This window comes from Arctopsyche grandis, chromosome 3 (assembly GCF_051622035.1).
Source record: "Arctopsyche grandis isolate Sample6627 chromosome 3, ASM5162203v2, whole genome shotgun sequence".
Lineage (NCBI taxonomy): Eukaryota > Metazoa > Arthropoda > Insecta > Trichoptera > Hydropsychidae > Arctopsyche > Arctopsyche grandis.
Window position 1 is genome coordinate 3,971,196 of NC_135357.1, and position 16,183 is coordinate 3,987,378.

Consider the following 16,183-nt stretch of genomic DNA (forward strand, 5'->3'; position numbering starts at 1 on the left):
GGGGACCAACTCGGCTGGGTTCGGAGAGCCGCTACTCACTCTGCCTTCAGCTGTCATAAATAAAACACGCGCATTAACATGCCAGTCGTCTCATTCGTTCATCCCCCATAATATTATTTTAGATTTACTTATTATAATTTTGTTAAGTATGTTAGAGTATAGTTGTTAGTTTAAGTTTGCAATTGTTATTGTAAAATTGTGAAATAATTCATTAGCAATTTTCTATATAATAAATAAATAAATAAATAGACCAACAGCATGGTTTTCGTTCATCACGCTCTACAACTACTAATCTTTTGTCTTTCTCGAACTTTGTTACTAAATCTCTAGATGCAGAGCATCAAGTGGGATCTCTACTATTTTTAATCTTTATAAATGATATCGGCTAGGTAATTTCAGATTCAATTTTTTTACTATATGCTGATGACCTCAAATTATTCATGAAAATTGAGTGATTCTGACTGTGAGGTCCCTTCGGTGACACGACAACTCGTTCACAGATTATCCGTAAACCGAGGAGTTGTCAGGTAACCGGTCCCTTCGGAGAAATTTGAACTCTTTATGGAGCTGGGCGACTAATAATCATTTACCTTTTAGTGTTAGTAAATATCATGATGCGATGGTAAGCAAGTACCTCGTGATAAATTTTTCGTTTCAAAATAGTAACAAACCCTTTTCTTACGCCGGTCATACTTTTCACCCCGTCTGTTGAAATTGACACAATTTCAGAGCACTTTGGAAAAAGAGCCGCGGTTTGCCGACCTCTGGCTTAGGATGATGAAGTTTGTTTACCAAAATCATCACAATTTCATCCAATAAATAAAAATTATTACATTTAAAATAAATAAAACAAGTAAGCCAAATAATAGATCTGTGTATTTAATTTTCAATTATTATTTCTCTTAAAATTATTTAAATAAACTGCAATGAGGGGGGGGCGCCAGAAACATCATGGCACGCATGCAGCTAATATGTAAGAATATTAACAGTATATTTATATAATAAAATTTTTTTATATTTATCCCAGTATGCAATTTATTATATGACCAGAGGATAGATTTTCGAGTAATGATTTAAAAAAAATTTCACACCTGTACGGCGTTTCCCCCCGTGTGAGATCTTACATGTAACACAAGTGTATCTTTTCGAATAAATGATTTTAAACAAATGTCTCATTTGTGTGGTTTTATCCCAGCATGCAATTTTTTATGTTTCTCGAGACTAGATTTTTCAGTAAATGATTTAAGACAAATTTCACACTTGTATGGCTTTTCCCCTGTGTGAGTTCTCAAATGTCTCACAAGTACATTTTTACAAACATATGATTTTAAACAAATGTCACACTTGTAAGGCTTTTCACCCGTGTGATCTCTTAAATGTCTGACAAGTGTATCTTTTCGAATAAATGATTTTAAACAAATATCACATTTGTGTGGTTTTATTCCAGCATGCAATTTTTTATGGTTCTTGAGACTAGATTTTTCAGTAAATGATTTTAAACAAATGTCACACTTGTAAAGCTTTTCACCCGTGTGAGTTTTTAAATGTGCGACAAGTGTACATTTTTGAATAAATGATTTTTGACAAATTTCACATTTATGTGGTTTAATCCCATCATGTAATTTTTTATGTGTCCAGAGGCTAGATTTTTGAGTATATGATTTTAGACAAATTTCACACTTGTACGGCTTTTCCCCTGTGTGAGATCTCAAATGTATAACAAATGCATCTTTTCGAATAAATGATGTTAAACAAATATCACATTTATGTGGTTTTATCCCAGCATGAAATTTTTTATGTTTATCGAGGTTAGATTTTTCAGTAAATGATGTCAGACAAATTTCACACTTGTATGGCTTTTCCCCTGTGTGAAATCTCAAATGTCTCACAAGTCCACATTTATAAATAAATGATTTTAAACAAATGTCACACTTGTAAGGCTTTTCACCCGTGTGATCTCTTAAATGTCTGGAAAGTGTTTTTTTTCGAATAAATGATTTTAAACAAATATCACATTTGAACAGCTTTTCTCCAGGATGTGATCTTTTGTGTAAAATAAGTTCAGATACACTGGGAAACGACTTTAAGCACGTTTCGCTATTCTTTCGGTGAATTGTCGATTGCGAAGGCTCATCGTCCCATATTAAATCTTCCAATAAAACTTCTTCAGTCTTGATCTTCGAGCGATCGTCTAACCTCAGTGGAGACGATTCGTTGTTTCGTAAACAAGCCTTTCGAAAGCTGATCAACAATTCCAGACTGGTCTTACACGAAAGACACACCCTGTCTGGCAGCCCATCGCCTCTTTTGACCTGCAGATGGAAAAAAAGTAGGTTCAAGCGGTGAGAAGAGTTAACCACAATATGTATGTAATTGTAAGCTGTAACCAGCACCGACATGAATTTGACAGCAGGTCCGAATGCGTTGCTCCAGACGCTCTGGATGAGGATCTGGTCTCCGGAAGATGGAGACGGAAGATGCGGCCGGAGCTGGTCCAAGACAAAGCCTGCACTCCATCGTCCCTGTGTTGAACTCTGACAACAAAAAACACATCTACTTGCCCTCGCCTTGCTTTTTTTTCAGTGACATATTTGGTCTAAATAGCCGCGTCCACACACAATATATTGGTTCGGTGATTACTAGTCAAATGTGAACCGGTCACAGGACAACCGGTCGCTGTAGATCGGTCACACGTGATCACCCGTCACACTAAAACTGGTCACGAGAAAACTGGCCACACCCTAAAACTGGTCACACCCGATAATTGGTCACGAAAAAACTGGTCACACCCAAAAATGAAAAATTGGACGAATTTTTGGGTGTGATATTAATGTGCGCGCGCAGAATACGGAAGGAAAAGCCTGTTCCTCTTGTTCCTGTTGTATCCTGCTCGCGCAAATTAAGTGAGTATGTACCGTTTACCATGCACCCTTTTTTTTATCTTGCTGGCACCGGGCTTTTAATGCCGGGTCGCGACCCGGTGCTTTTATCGGCACCGGGTCACGACCCGGCATTAAAATTTTCAAAAATCAAAATAGTATAAAACTTTAATTTTTTCGAAAAGTTTTACCACTTTTGCAATATTTTTCACCCGAGCTCAATGAGAAGAAGGCACCAGATGTGTCTTTAGCACATTTAAATATTGGTCCCCATTCATGGACCCATTAACGAAATAAATGGGCCGTGGACCTTTTTTCGTTTATGACAGCTCAAACCATTATCTAGGGCAGCGGTGCCCGAATTCTTTTGGCTACGAAACCCTTTTTGGTTTACCATTTTTGGGCGGAACTTTAGCTTAAGTAAGAAGTAAACTAACTGTAACATTGTTTTTTTACGTGAAATCACACCATACTGAGGCTTTTTGGATTGGTGTCCGTCCGCATCTTCTAAGTATAGTTTGACTTTAAGAGAAATACTTTTTAAGATAAAAATATTTATTTAGTTGGAACAAAAAGATATTTATTTAATGTGATGAATGAAATCTTTTCATAGTTTTCCTTAAAATAACATTGAAGTCAGGTTTTATGTCTGACAATTGGATGCGGAGGTCTGGTGCAGCATTCAACTTACTCCTAAACTTATTTTTCGTGTAGGCGTAAGCTGGAAACCCAGCCTCGCATCTGTAAGTTGACACAAATGGGAGTAACGCCATGATACCCTTTTAAGCGATACCCGGGTATTCGTTTTTCAGGCCAAACCAAAATTGGCTGAGGTTCGTGGTAGCTTTTGATTCGAAAAGTTGTTGGAGTGTGGATGAATTTTTAATATCAATTATACTCCAGACAGTCAATGTTGAAGGTTTGGTACTAATCCTAAATGCATTTCGGACCCATTCGATTTCCAATAACTGAATCTTTTTTTCTGGAAAATATTCCTCCAAAGACGTTGTCAGGTTTGTCAAATGTTCACGTATACTTATTTCCACGTCTGTAGCGATTGGAAGATGATAATTTTTTTTGAGAAATTGCTGAAGTAGCGGAAAACAGTCATAACTTTTTTGTCCAAGACATTCAATCCAGAAGGCGATTTTATATTTTAAAGAAGATATTTTGTCACTCGCTGTAACTGAATAATAATTACGTCCATTTATAAAAAAATTACAATACCTAAATATTATCAAACGTGAAACGATTTACAATATGGAAATCTTGAATGGAACCCCTGAGAGCCTCTTACGGAACCCCAAGGTTCTGCAGAACACCATTCGGGAACCGCTGGTCTAGGGTGGATGTTTAATTGTGGGTAGGCAACTAGGCAGTGTTCCCAGGCAGTGTTGTGTCATGAATAGAGGTTGGACCGGAAGCGTGCCGTTCTTTGTTTATTGTTCGTTGTGCATTGTTCATTTTTATGATGAACCTTTGTTAAAGGTTCGCCTAACCTTTTTTTATTGCACTCTGGCTTTGTGAATAGACCCAAAATGCCGTGATTTCTGGAAAAAGCACGCTCTCTATCCGCCCTTTAGTCATGAACTGAAGGATACATTCATCGCTCGAAGATTGCTTTGAGGATACATTGATGCATTTCTTGCAGAATGCAAAAAAAAGGGTCTGATTTTTTTTGTATGGTCACGAGAAGTTACGCATTAAATTAAGCAGTAATGTACTGTATTTTTTTATTTCGTTCTCATCCTTTAAGTTAAACGAGCGATACTATTTTTCTTTTTATTTTAAATAGTTAATATAGTTGTTTATTCCTAGTTTTAAATTAGTTAATTTAATTTTAGTTAATAATAATAATATTTTAGAGACAGTGCTAAATAGTTTTATGTCGCAATTAAAATTCATGTTTAGTCATTAAGTAGTTTAAACATATGTAGAATAGTGATTTTTACTGCATTATACATTTACAATATACGTATTTAATTTTGATTGTAAAAATAGTTTTTCTTAAATAAAAATGGCTTCAAAACGAAAGCAATGTTCGATAGAAAATTTTTTTGCTAAACGAAGTAAATTAAATGAATCTGAAAACAGTGTTGCGTCTTTAAAATCAAATGAAGAAAATAACATCAATTTAGAATCTAGTAGTATAAATATAATAAATGATAGTAGTGATAGTGATGCCATATGTGTGTCTTCCTGGCCAAATGTTTGGAGTACGGAGATGTGGGAAGAAAAAAACGGAAATATCCCTGGTTAATATGTAAGTCTAATAATATTGGATGTTATATTTGTTGTAATGTAAATTATAGTAAGTTCCAAAGAGCAGCCTTTTGAAAAGATTTTAGATATTATGAATGACTCGGAAATTGTGTCAACCAGTAAAGTTTTTAGAACTGCATATTTCATAGCTAAACATGATAGACCATATTCTGATTGTTATGATCTATTACTTTTACAAGAATTAAATGGATTGGAATTTAGCCATAGTTTGCATTCACGTTATAGTGCAACAAATATAATTGATCATGTCAGTCAAAATATGAAATCTCGTTGTACAGACTCCAGGGATGTTCAACTCGAGAGCACCCCGGAAGTCGGTTTTGTAGAAGCTCGTGGTAAGCGTGGGCGGGGCTGGTTTCCTCAAGGTGCCTTCCTTCGTCGTCGGTGGTCTGGTCTCTGCTGATGTCGGCTGCTCTGCTATGTCCCTTTCTCCTTCGTAATGTGCGTGGGATGCGTGATGTGGAAAAAGGGGGGAAATTGTAATAATGAAAACAGGTTGTAATTCTGTTTGTATGGTGACTGTATTTTATATATATATGTATATACAGAGATCAAGCAGAGGGGGGGGGGGGGGAGTCCGTCGTGAAATTAGCGCGCACGTGTTCGAGAGGTTATGATAACCTCACTCCTCACGTGACTACGTGATCTGACTTCGACGAAGAAAGACCAGGATTTCCTCACTTCTCACCGGACGTATACTGAAGCTGTACTTCCAGTATCGTCTGCCGATCCAGGCTGAGCTGATCGGGACTCGGTGGTGGGAACAAACTCGGTAGCGAACAGAGATGTTCACTCGACCGAAGCGGAAAACGAATAGGAGGCGGGGACGCGCGCTCGGCGCCGATCTCCCTCCTAAACGGCTCCTTTGGTCGTAACGCCACGAAAGCTGACCATGAAGACTTGGTCGGAACACTCGTGTATGCGAAAAAATTATAGAATTGAATTGAAAAAAATTGTGCAAAATCGAGTGAACCGGCACCTCAAAATTTAGCACTACACCACTGATCACATGGTACTCGATAGCTCTCGACGAAAGTAATGATCGAAAAGATACCGCACAGTTATTAATTTTCATACGCGGATGTAACTCTAAATTTGAAATTATTGAAGAGCTTGTAGTCATATAGTACTGTTACGTACGCGGCGGATTAAGCGAATAGAATCCCAGAGACTGTGTGACCGTTCAAGGATTATCTGTAACGGATATATGTTAACGGATTAACTAAGTGCATACCGTACGACTGGTATAAGTGGTTTCAAGGATTAGCGACAGGCTAATTGGAGATGAGCTAAACAATGATTGCACTTCTCATACCGTGGGAATACATATCCGAATACGTGACTATACAGTAGGTAAACAGATTAGACGTCCTGAGAGATCTACCCCTTATAAGGCGGTACGTAGGCGATATCATGTCATTCTGGACCTCCAGTGCGTGTATCTCCTTAATCATCAATAAATGCTGTGATACGACTGTTGGCCTTTTACTTGGATCCTCCACCCACCCCTACGCAACAGTACAACTCAAACGATCTCATCATAAATACCACGCTCGCAGCATAACTAGGTCAGCGCGAGTACTAGGAACAAAGGAAAATGCACTCAACACGTGCTCGAAAAAGGTCATCGCTTGCATCAAGAGTACCAAGAACAAAGGATTTGCACACGACACGCTCCAATCCAAAACATTTATAAACCAACGCAGCAACCTCCACTAGCAGAGTGAGTCTCTGGAGTTCATACAGATCACCTCTCCGAAGAAACCTCTTCGTACATACAATAACCATTGTACCAAATTGAACGAAAATAAACGATCCTCTTTCAAACTACACAACATGTGTGTCGTTAGACCGGGATACGGTCGATTTGAAATTATTGAAGAGCTTTTGTCATTGGAATCACTTAAAGATCAAACAACAGGAGCTGATATTTTTGAAAAAATTGTTAATTGCTTAAAAAAATATAATTTACAATGGAACAAATTGGTAAGTATAACAACTAACGGAGCACAAAGTTTGACCATTAAAGAAAATCCAGGATAAAATTTGCGAAAATTGTCCTGATTACAATTTAATTATAATTCATTGTATTATACATCAACAAGTATTGTACAAAAATGTGTCAAAAGTTGAACATGTGACATCTTATATTATTAAACTTGTAAATTTAATACGATCGAGTGGCTTGAAACACAGTCAATTCATTGCTTTTCTTCAAGATATTGAATCTGAGTTCACAGATATTATTTATCATAATCATATTCGATGGCTTAGCCTAGGAAAAATACTTGGGCGAGTATGGGATACAAAAGAATAAATCGTTCTATTTTTAAAAATGAAAAATATTATCGACTTTCCCGAATTAACTGATAATGACTTTTAGCATTTACTTTGGACACCGTGACACATTTAAATACTGTTCCGACCAAGTCTTCATGGTCAGCTTTCGTGGCGTTACGACCAAAGGAGCCGTTTTGGAGGGAGATCGGCGCCGAGCGCGCGTACCCGCCCCCTATTCGTTTTCCGCGTCGGTCGAGTGAACATCTCTGTTCGCTACCGAGTTGGTTCCCACCACCGAGTCCCGATCAGCTCAGCCTTGATCGGCAGACGATACTGGAAGTACAGCTTCAGTATACGTCCGGTGAGAAGTGAGGAATTCCTGGTCTCTCTTCGTCGAAGTCAGATCACGTAGCCACGTGGTTGAGTGAGGTTATCATAACCTCTTGAACACGTGCGCGCTAATTTCAAGTCGGACTCCCCCCCCCCCTTTTTCTGTCCCCCCTGCTTGATCTCTGTATATACATATATATATATAAAATACAGTCACCATACAAACAGAATTATAACCTGTTTTCATTACTATTCACTTTCCCGCCTTTGTCCCGTATCACCCTCACTTACGCACACTGTACGAGAGAGAGAGCGATATACATCGAGCCGAGCCGACAGCAGCAGAGACCAGACCGCAGACGACGACCTGTAGATCCCTTGGAGGAAACCAGCCCCGCCCACGCTTACCACGAGCTTCTACGAAACCGACTTCCGGGGTGCTCTCGAGTTGAACATCCCTGGAGTCTGTACATTTGGTCCTTCGATAGCCGAATCCTCCAGAGCTGGTCTGCCAACATCGTCTAGTCCAGGTTGGTCGTCATTTGCATTTTTCTGTTGTGGTTGCTATTTTTTTGGTCGCCAGCATCCATTTTGTTTTGTCCGTATCCATTGTCCTTTGTTTATTTTTTTTCTCTTCGCGTCCATTTTTTCCTTTGTTTGCTTTGCGTCGCAGTTCAATAATGGAGGCTTTGATTGCTCTTAAAAAGGCACGAAAAGGTATTCGAGCTAAATTAACTCGCAACGCGAATCTATTGGGGGACAATGTAAGCCTCATCGAGCTCAAGGCTAGATTCGAAATGATCAAACCACTATTGTCTGAATTTGAATCGGTCCAAGATCAGATAGACGAGCTGGACCAAGAAGAGGCGCAGGCCTCCGAGTCCGTCGTGGACATATTTGATAGGGAATATATGGCCGCCATCGTGCGATACACCGAAGCAATCAATTTACGGGAGCCGCAATTTAACGTTCCGCCATTAGATGTCGTTACATCCGCTGTCACACCTGTGCCGCAGTCACCGATACCGCAATCAAATACAGCAATCAAATTGCCCCAGTTGGAGTTGCCCACGTTTGAGGGCAACATCCAAAATTGGCCCCAATTCGCACAACGCTTCTTGGCCGCTATGGCCGGCGAGAATTCGCAAATCGCCCGCTTCCAATACTTGTTGGCAGTCCTGAAAGGAGAACCCAGTCGCGTAGTTAGTGGCCTAGAGTTAGCTGACGATGCCTTCTCCCGCGCGTGGTCCATTTTGGATCAACGCTATAACAATAAAAAAATTGTTATTCAACATCATCTTCAGGCATTATTTGAAGCCGAGCCAGTCGCGAGCAACCATCACGTCAGTTTGCGTCGTCTCATAGATGATGCTAACATGCATGTACGTGCGCTCGTTAACTTGGGCGTCCGGGTCGAGACCTGGAACGAGATTCTGGTGATGTTTATCACCAGAAAACTCGACCGGCACACACTTCAGCAATGGGAGCTTCAGGCTCCCAAGTATGAAGACTGCACGTTTGTCAACATGATGGACTTCCTAACGGGCCAGTGCCAAGCCGTGGCAAATGCCGACTTCGTTCTAAAGGGCGAGTCGAATGCCCAACCTCGAGTTGTCAGTGGCCAAAAGGCGGCCGCGTTACATGTGGGAGGGGAACACCCCTCCTGCATCAACTGTAGCGGAAGTCACTCGCTACTAGCATGCACATCTTTCCGCCGTATGAGCGGTGATGAGCGTAGGGCGGCCGCTATCAAACATAGGTTATGTCTGAACTGTCTGAGACCGGGTCACATGGTTCAAGCGTGCCGAACCAAACAAAGATGCGTGCGTTGCGGTCGGGCGCACCACACGCTCTTGCATGACGCAACGGCGTATCAGGCTTCACCTTCAAACAAGGTCAAAACTTCCCAGAGCCCCCAGAATTCGAAGTACGTCAAACCCGTAGAACCGTCAGCAGTTTTACATTCGGTGAGACACGCGACGCCTTCACATTCCCGCACCGTTTTGTTATGTACCGTAGAAGTACAAGCACGCGGTCGTGATGGGCAGTTGCATAAAGTGCGGGCTTTACTTGATAATGGCTCCGAGGTCAACATAATGTCCGAGGACTTAAGAAGGCGACTCGCCTTGAAGTCAAAAAAGATGGACGTCAACCTGCTGGGAGTAGGTTTAAATAGGACGTCCATCTCCTATGGCGCGGTAGTGCGTATACTACCGCGTCTCCCCAACCAGGGCGCCGGCATGGACATTGATTGCGCAATCATGTCCGACATCACGCATCAACTGCCATCGCGCAATGTGTCTGAGATACGGAGCCATTTGCCGCTTCATCTTCCCCTTGCTGATCCGTCATTTGACTCTCCCGGTACGGTTGATATGGTGATGGGTAGCGACATCTATCATGCCATATTGCGCAACGGAAGGCGCACCATTTCCATTCCTTCACGCGGTGACAGACAAGGAAGCATAACCATGCTAAACACCGCGTACGGTTGGATTTTAGGTGGTTCGATTGCCGCTCCCGCATCATCGAACAATGCACGTAGTTGCAATCTCTCACTCATGCGCTCCATCAGAGCATTCTGGGAACTAGAAGAACCGAACACCTCCAAGGTAGGGTTAGATGAGGGTCATCCCGCCGAGCAGTCATTCATACATGGGACTACTCGCGATTCTTCGGGTCGGTTTATGGTCAGACTGCCATTCAAGGCAGACAGTCACTTATTAGGCGATTCACGCACTGCGGCGGAAAAAAGATTCCGTGCGCTTAAGGGCAGATTTGCTCGTAACGAACAATTTCGCAATCGTTACGAGGCATTTCTGCAGGAATTTATCGATCTGGGGCATATGTCGGAGTGCAATTCAGAATCCGTCCCAAATTTCTATCTCCCTCACCACGCCGTCTCCAAAGAAAGCAGCCTCACTACAAAGCTACGCGTAGTGTTTGACGGGTCGGCAAAGTCATCTTCGGGAACATCTCTAAATGACGTTCTCCATGTCGGTCCACGAGTTCAGGACGACATATTCGACATTTTATTACGTTTTCGGCAGCACTCAGTTGCAGTGACTGCGGACATCGAAAAGATGTACCGACAAATCAGGGTACATCCAGATGACCAACCATTTCAACGCATTATCTGGGGTTTGGGTAAAGGGGCGCGAACGTATCAGCTAAACACTGTGACGTACGGCACTGCCTGTGCTTCATTCTTGGCAACCCGTTGTTTGAGGGCCTTAGCCGATGAACATAGGGCGGAATTTCCCGAAGCTTCCACAGTGTTAAGCAGAGACTTTTACGTCGATGACTTGCTCTCGGGTGCCAGTAGCGTCCAGGAACTCACAAAACTGGCCGAGCAAATTAACTATATTCTGGCTCGGGCTGGTCTCCCTCTTCGAAAATGGGCTTCCAACACCACTGAACCCATCTCCATAATACCCGCTTCCGATCAGGGCACCGATCACTGCCATGTGATCAGCAAGGACGAGACATCCACTCTCGGATTGAACTGGCACACCAAATGTGACACGTTCGCTTTCCCCATCAATCTGAATACAAATGCGCAATTCACGAAACGGAATATACTAGCCCAAATAGCGCGGTTGTTTGACCCACTGGGCTTATTGGGCCCTACCATCGTTCTTGCAAAACAGTTAATGCAAGAACTATTCCGCGGGGGCCTCAATTGGGACGAGGCTATTCCCGAGAGATTAGCGTCCCAATGGGAGATTTTCATATCACAATTGCCCAAATTGAGGGACATAATGATTCCCAGACATGTTTTATTACCTAACCCGGTGAGCATTACGCTACTCGGGTTTTGCGATGCATCGCAAAAGGCATACGGCGCATGCATTTGTGCGCTGTCCACCGACCGATTGGGACATCGCGTCTGTAGATTGTTTTGCGCAAAATCTCGAGTCGCCCCCTTAAAGACTTTGACTATTCCCAGATTGGAACTGTGCGGCGCCCATTTACTTCACACATTGGTAGAGCGAGTTAGAGTCGCAATCACCGTTCCGATTGACGAGGTGATTTTATGGACTGATTCTACCATCGTGTTAGCTTGGCTCAAGGGTGAATCTTCACGTTGGACGACCTTTGTGTCCCATAGGGTAGCCAAAATCCAGTCAATGAGTGGAAAGCATTCCTGGAACCATATAAGTTCCCAGGACAATCCCGCTGATTCTTTGTCTCGAGGATTCATGCCCTCTGAATTACAAACCATGTCATTGTGGTGGAATGGACCCAAATGGATCCTCCAGGACAGGAACACATGGCCAAAGAGCCAGGTTCCCATTGAAGAGCCTCAAATAGAGGCTAAAGGGACGCGTGTAGCCCTAGTCGCTAGTACTAGTGACTGGGAGTTATTATCCCGATACTCTTCGTGGCACACGTTGACCAGAATTACTGCCTATTGCCTACGATTTATCGCGGCGTTGAGAAGAAGGGGGTCCATTAGTGGTCCACTATCGCGTACCGAACTAATCGCCGCGGAAACTAAAATCATCAAGCACGTTCAGTCGCGATTTTACAAAAGGGAAATTGCCCTACTCGAATCAGCGTTGCCAATTCCTAACAATCGCCTGAAGGCCTTAAGACCTTTTTTGGATCCAGAAGGTGCCCTACGGGTGGGAGGGCGATTGAGCCACACTCATTGGCAGTTTGAGCGCAAGCACCCTCTGATTGTTCCAGCTAAAGCCCATATTACGGAGTTGCTAGTTAGAGCCGCTCATGAACAATTACTCCATGCAGGCACACAATTGGTGTCCGCCCACCTTCGAGAAAGGTATTGGCTAATCGGGGGGAGAAACACCGTTAGTCGCGAAATTCGAAGGTGCGTACGGTGCTCCCGGGTCATACCGAGACTTCAACAACCCATAATGGGAGATTTGCCAGCATTACGCACTGCCCCGGCACGTCCGTTCCTTAATTGTGGCGTAGATTACGCCGGCCCGATCCTCATCAAGGAGAAAGCGTCCCGAAATCGGTCTTTCCTGAAAGCCTACATCTGCATATTCGTTTGCCTTGCTACCAAGGCTGTTCATTTAGAGGTAGTGCAGAGTTTAACGTCCAGGGCATTTATCGACGCACTGAAGAGATTCATATCTCGGAGGGGGCTCGTGGCTGAGATCTGGTCCGATAACGCCACTAACTTTATAGGAACCGATAGAATGCTCACTAAACTGCTAGCATCAACCGCTCATAAGCAATCGCTACATTCATTTTGTTCTGAAAAGGGAATGAACTGGCGCTTCATTCCACCACGGGCTCCGCACTTTGGTGGGCTGTGGGAGGCCGCCGTAAAGTCAATGAAGCGCCACTTAAAACGCGTCATGGGTAGTACAACCGTAACGTACGAGTCTTTGAATACTCTAATAACACAAATAGAAGCCGTATTGAACTCGCGACCTTTGACCCCGTTGTCATCTGACCCTTCCGACCTAATTCCCCTCACTCCTGGTCATTTCCTAGTTGGTGGGCCACTGATTGCGCTACCTCAGGAAGATCTGGTCGATCAACCCTTAGCGAGGGTGTCAACTTACAAGCACCTGCAGCAGATGTTGCAGCATTTCTGGAAGAGATGGGCCCGAGAGTACGTCACGCTACTGCAGCAGCGCCACAAGAGTGGCTCCAGGGAGTCACCCAACTTGCAGCCGGGGGATATGGTGATAGTCGCCGAAGAAAACGCACCTCCCTTGGAATGGCCCATGGGACGGATCCTAGCCGTTCATCCTGGCCACGACGGAGTGGTGCGAGTCATCACCATTCGCACAGTAAAGGGAGTTATCAAAAGAGCAGCTCGGCGAGTTGCTCGACTGCCTGTTGAGCAACATTCGGTTAATTTGTGCAACGGAGTGGCGAGCGTTCATAACGTCCCACATTAAAGTTGGCGCGTTATTTGTATCTGTGTTGTGGATTCAGTTTATGTGTTTTAACTTAAGTTTTTGAGTTGCTTTTCTTTTATGCTTCTCTTGTTGGTTTGATTGGTGCTTTGTAATGGAGCTATCAGGATAGATTGGGACATATAACGGTTGAACAATATTGTTACCTAGCATTGGTGTTGGTTATTTGTTGGTGTTTTGGTTGTTTGTTTGTCTATTTTTTGTTTGTTTCTTGCCGGCTTAGTCAGCTGCTTATGTAGGATGGGAAACTGACGGTGGACTAATGTTATTTTGTTTGCTGACTGGGTTATTTTGTTGTGTTGTTTTTTATTTTGTTGTTATTTTTTTGCTTACTTGCTTGGTTTTTGTGTATTTCATTAGTCGCTTGTGCACCATTAATTCTTGTTTGTTTTGGAATTCGATCCTCTGACTTCCAACGGGGGGAGTATGTTCCGACCAAGTCTTCATGGTCAGCTTTCGTGGCGTTACGACCAAAGGAGCCGTTTTGGAGGGAGATCGGCGCCGAGCGCGCGTACCCGCCCCCTATTCGTTTTCCGCGTCGGTCGAGTGAACATCTCTGTTCGCTACCGAGTTGGTTCCCACCACCGAGTCCCGATCAGCTCAGCCTTGATCGGCAGACGATACTGGAAGTACAGCTTCAGTATACGTCCGGTGAGAAGTGAGGAATTCCTGGTCTCTCTTCGTCGAAGTCAGATCACGTAGCCACGTGGTTGAGTGAGGTTATCATAACCTCTTGAACACGTGCGCGCTAATTTCAAGTCGGACTCCCCCCCCCCCTTTTTCTGTCCCCCCTGCTTGATCTCTGTATATACATATATATATAAAATACAGTCACCATACAAACAGAATTATAACCTGTTTTCATTACTATTCACTTTCCCGCCTTTGTCCCGTATCACCCTCACTTACGCACACTGTACGAGAGAGAGAGCGATATACATCGAGCCGAGCCGACAGCAGCAGAGACCAGACCGCAGACGACGACCTGTAGATCCCTTGGAGGAAACCAGCCCCGCCCACGCTTACCACGAGCTTCTACGAAACCGACTTCCGGGGTGCTCTCGAGTTGAACATCCCTGGAGTCTGTACAAATACTTTCAACACTGTGTTCCAAAGGGAAAATTTATATGTCCATGATATGGTGAAAAGTTTGAATGGATTTAAATTAAAACTACGACTGTTTCTTCACCATTTATTGATTAAACGGGTAGACCACTTTGCAATCATAAAATTGCTGAAGATACCGGAAAATAAATTTGAAGAATATGGTGAAATTATCATCGATTTAAGTGGTGAGTTTCCATGAAGATTTGGCGACTTCCAAAAAATTGAGATAGGCTTGGCAATTATACGAGATCAATTGCAATATATATTGATAGCGTATCGACGGATATATAAATTAAGATTATATATTTACAGTGGGATGCTGATTTAAGGGAATTACACCGTCATGAAGAAATTTGAAAAGTTTTACAACACCCTTAATACGGAATAAAAAAGACGTCTTAATGTGAAACGTAAAGGAGGTATGTAAAAATTCGACAAACTTTGCTCAAAAAATGCTGGTGGTTTTTTGATCAACCTACATATGTAAACAAACATTTTCAATCACGAATATCAATAAAAATTCTTTACAATCAAGCATCAGATGAAAATTTACAAGCATTTTTAAGAATTTCAACTACAAAATTTTCTCCTGAAATTAAAAAACTGTTAAAGATGTAAAACAGTTTCATTCGTCAAATTGAATTACTTTTTTGTTTTCATTAAAAAATAATTATGTTATAATTCCTTTCACGGTAATGAATAATGTATATCTAAAAATATACGGTCAAATTATTGTGAATAACTTAACTTATTAAAATAACTAACTTACATTTATTATTTATAATTTCGGGAAAATCTCGGGAACTTCGTAACCACACTGTCACTTCAAGCCACGCTACTAAAAAATAGCAAAAAAGGCGTGATTTCGCCTTGACAGCCGCAGCCAAACTGAGGATATGTGTACATACGAGCACACATACTGGACCAATTTTTCTTTCTCTTCGAACGAACTCTAAAACAGTTTCATTCGCCAAATTAAATTACTCTTGTTTTAATTAAAAAAGAATTATGTTTCAATTCCTTTCACGATAATGAATAATGTATATCTAAAAATAGTATGTAGGAATCTCGTCATCGTCATCGTCATCGAAACATTCGAGAATATTCCGCAACAACAAACTACATTCCCGAAAACCAGACGTCGCACACCTGCAACCATTAAATTAAACTCAAGCGGAACGCCCCTACCAGTCGAGTGGAACCAAAACGGTCGAAACACGCCGCCACCATTAAACTACATCGAGCGGAACGGCGCCAATCATTCCAGAAAATTCTACGCCTCGACAAAAGTGCATTCCTCGCTTACGCATCAACAAACCACCACCATCGATCAGGTGATTCCAGAAACACTATAAAAGGAGGTACAACCCAAACAACGCCAGTCGACCCACAGCAGCAAGC

The 16,183-nt window shown here is 42.4% G+C and overlaps 1 protein-coding gene and 1 long non-coding RNA gene across 2 annotated transcripts in view; one reads left to right on the plus strand and one right to left on the minus strand.

Moving 5' to 3' along the window:
• Positions 1–16,183, plus strand: part of LOC143909787 (uncharacterized) — a 279,264-nt gene that overhangs the window by 246,485 nt on the left and 16,596 nt on the right. The window lies entirely within an intron of this gene.
• On the minus strand, positions 858–2,598 carry LOC143909114 (uncharacterized). Its single transcript, XM_077427015.1, has 2 exons — positions 2,398–2,598; positions 858–2,312 (listed from the first exon to the last, which is right to left on the minus strand). The coding sequence occupies exons 1-2, from the start codon at positions 2,551–2,553 to the stop codon at positions 1,173–1,175; spliced, it is 1,296 nt and encodes a 431-aa protein (XP_077283141.1). The 5' UTR covers positions 2,554–2,598; the 3' UTR covers positions 858–1,172.

Excerpts from the sequence above, each read along its gene's own strand:
- LOC143909114 (XM_077427015.1), bottom strand. The coding sequence starts at position 2,553 with ATGTGTTTTTTGTTGTCAGAGTTCAACACAGGGACGATGGAGTGCAGG. Across the intron at positions 2,313-2,397 it reads GGACCTGCTGTCAAATTCAT|GTCAAAAGAGGCGATGGGCT; the intron begins GTCGGTGCTGGT and ends TTCCATCTGCAG.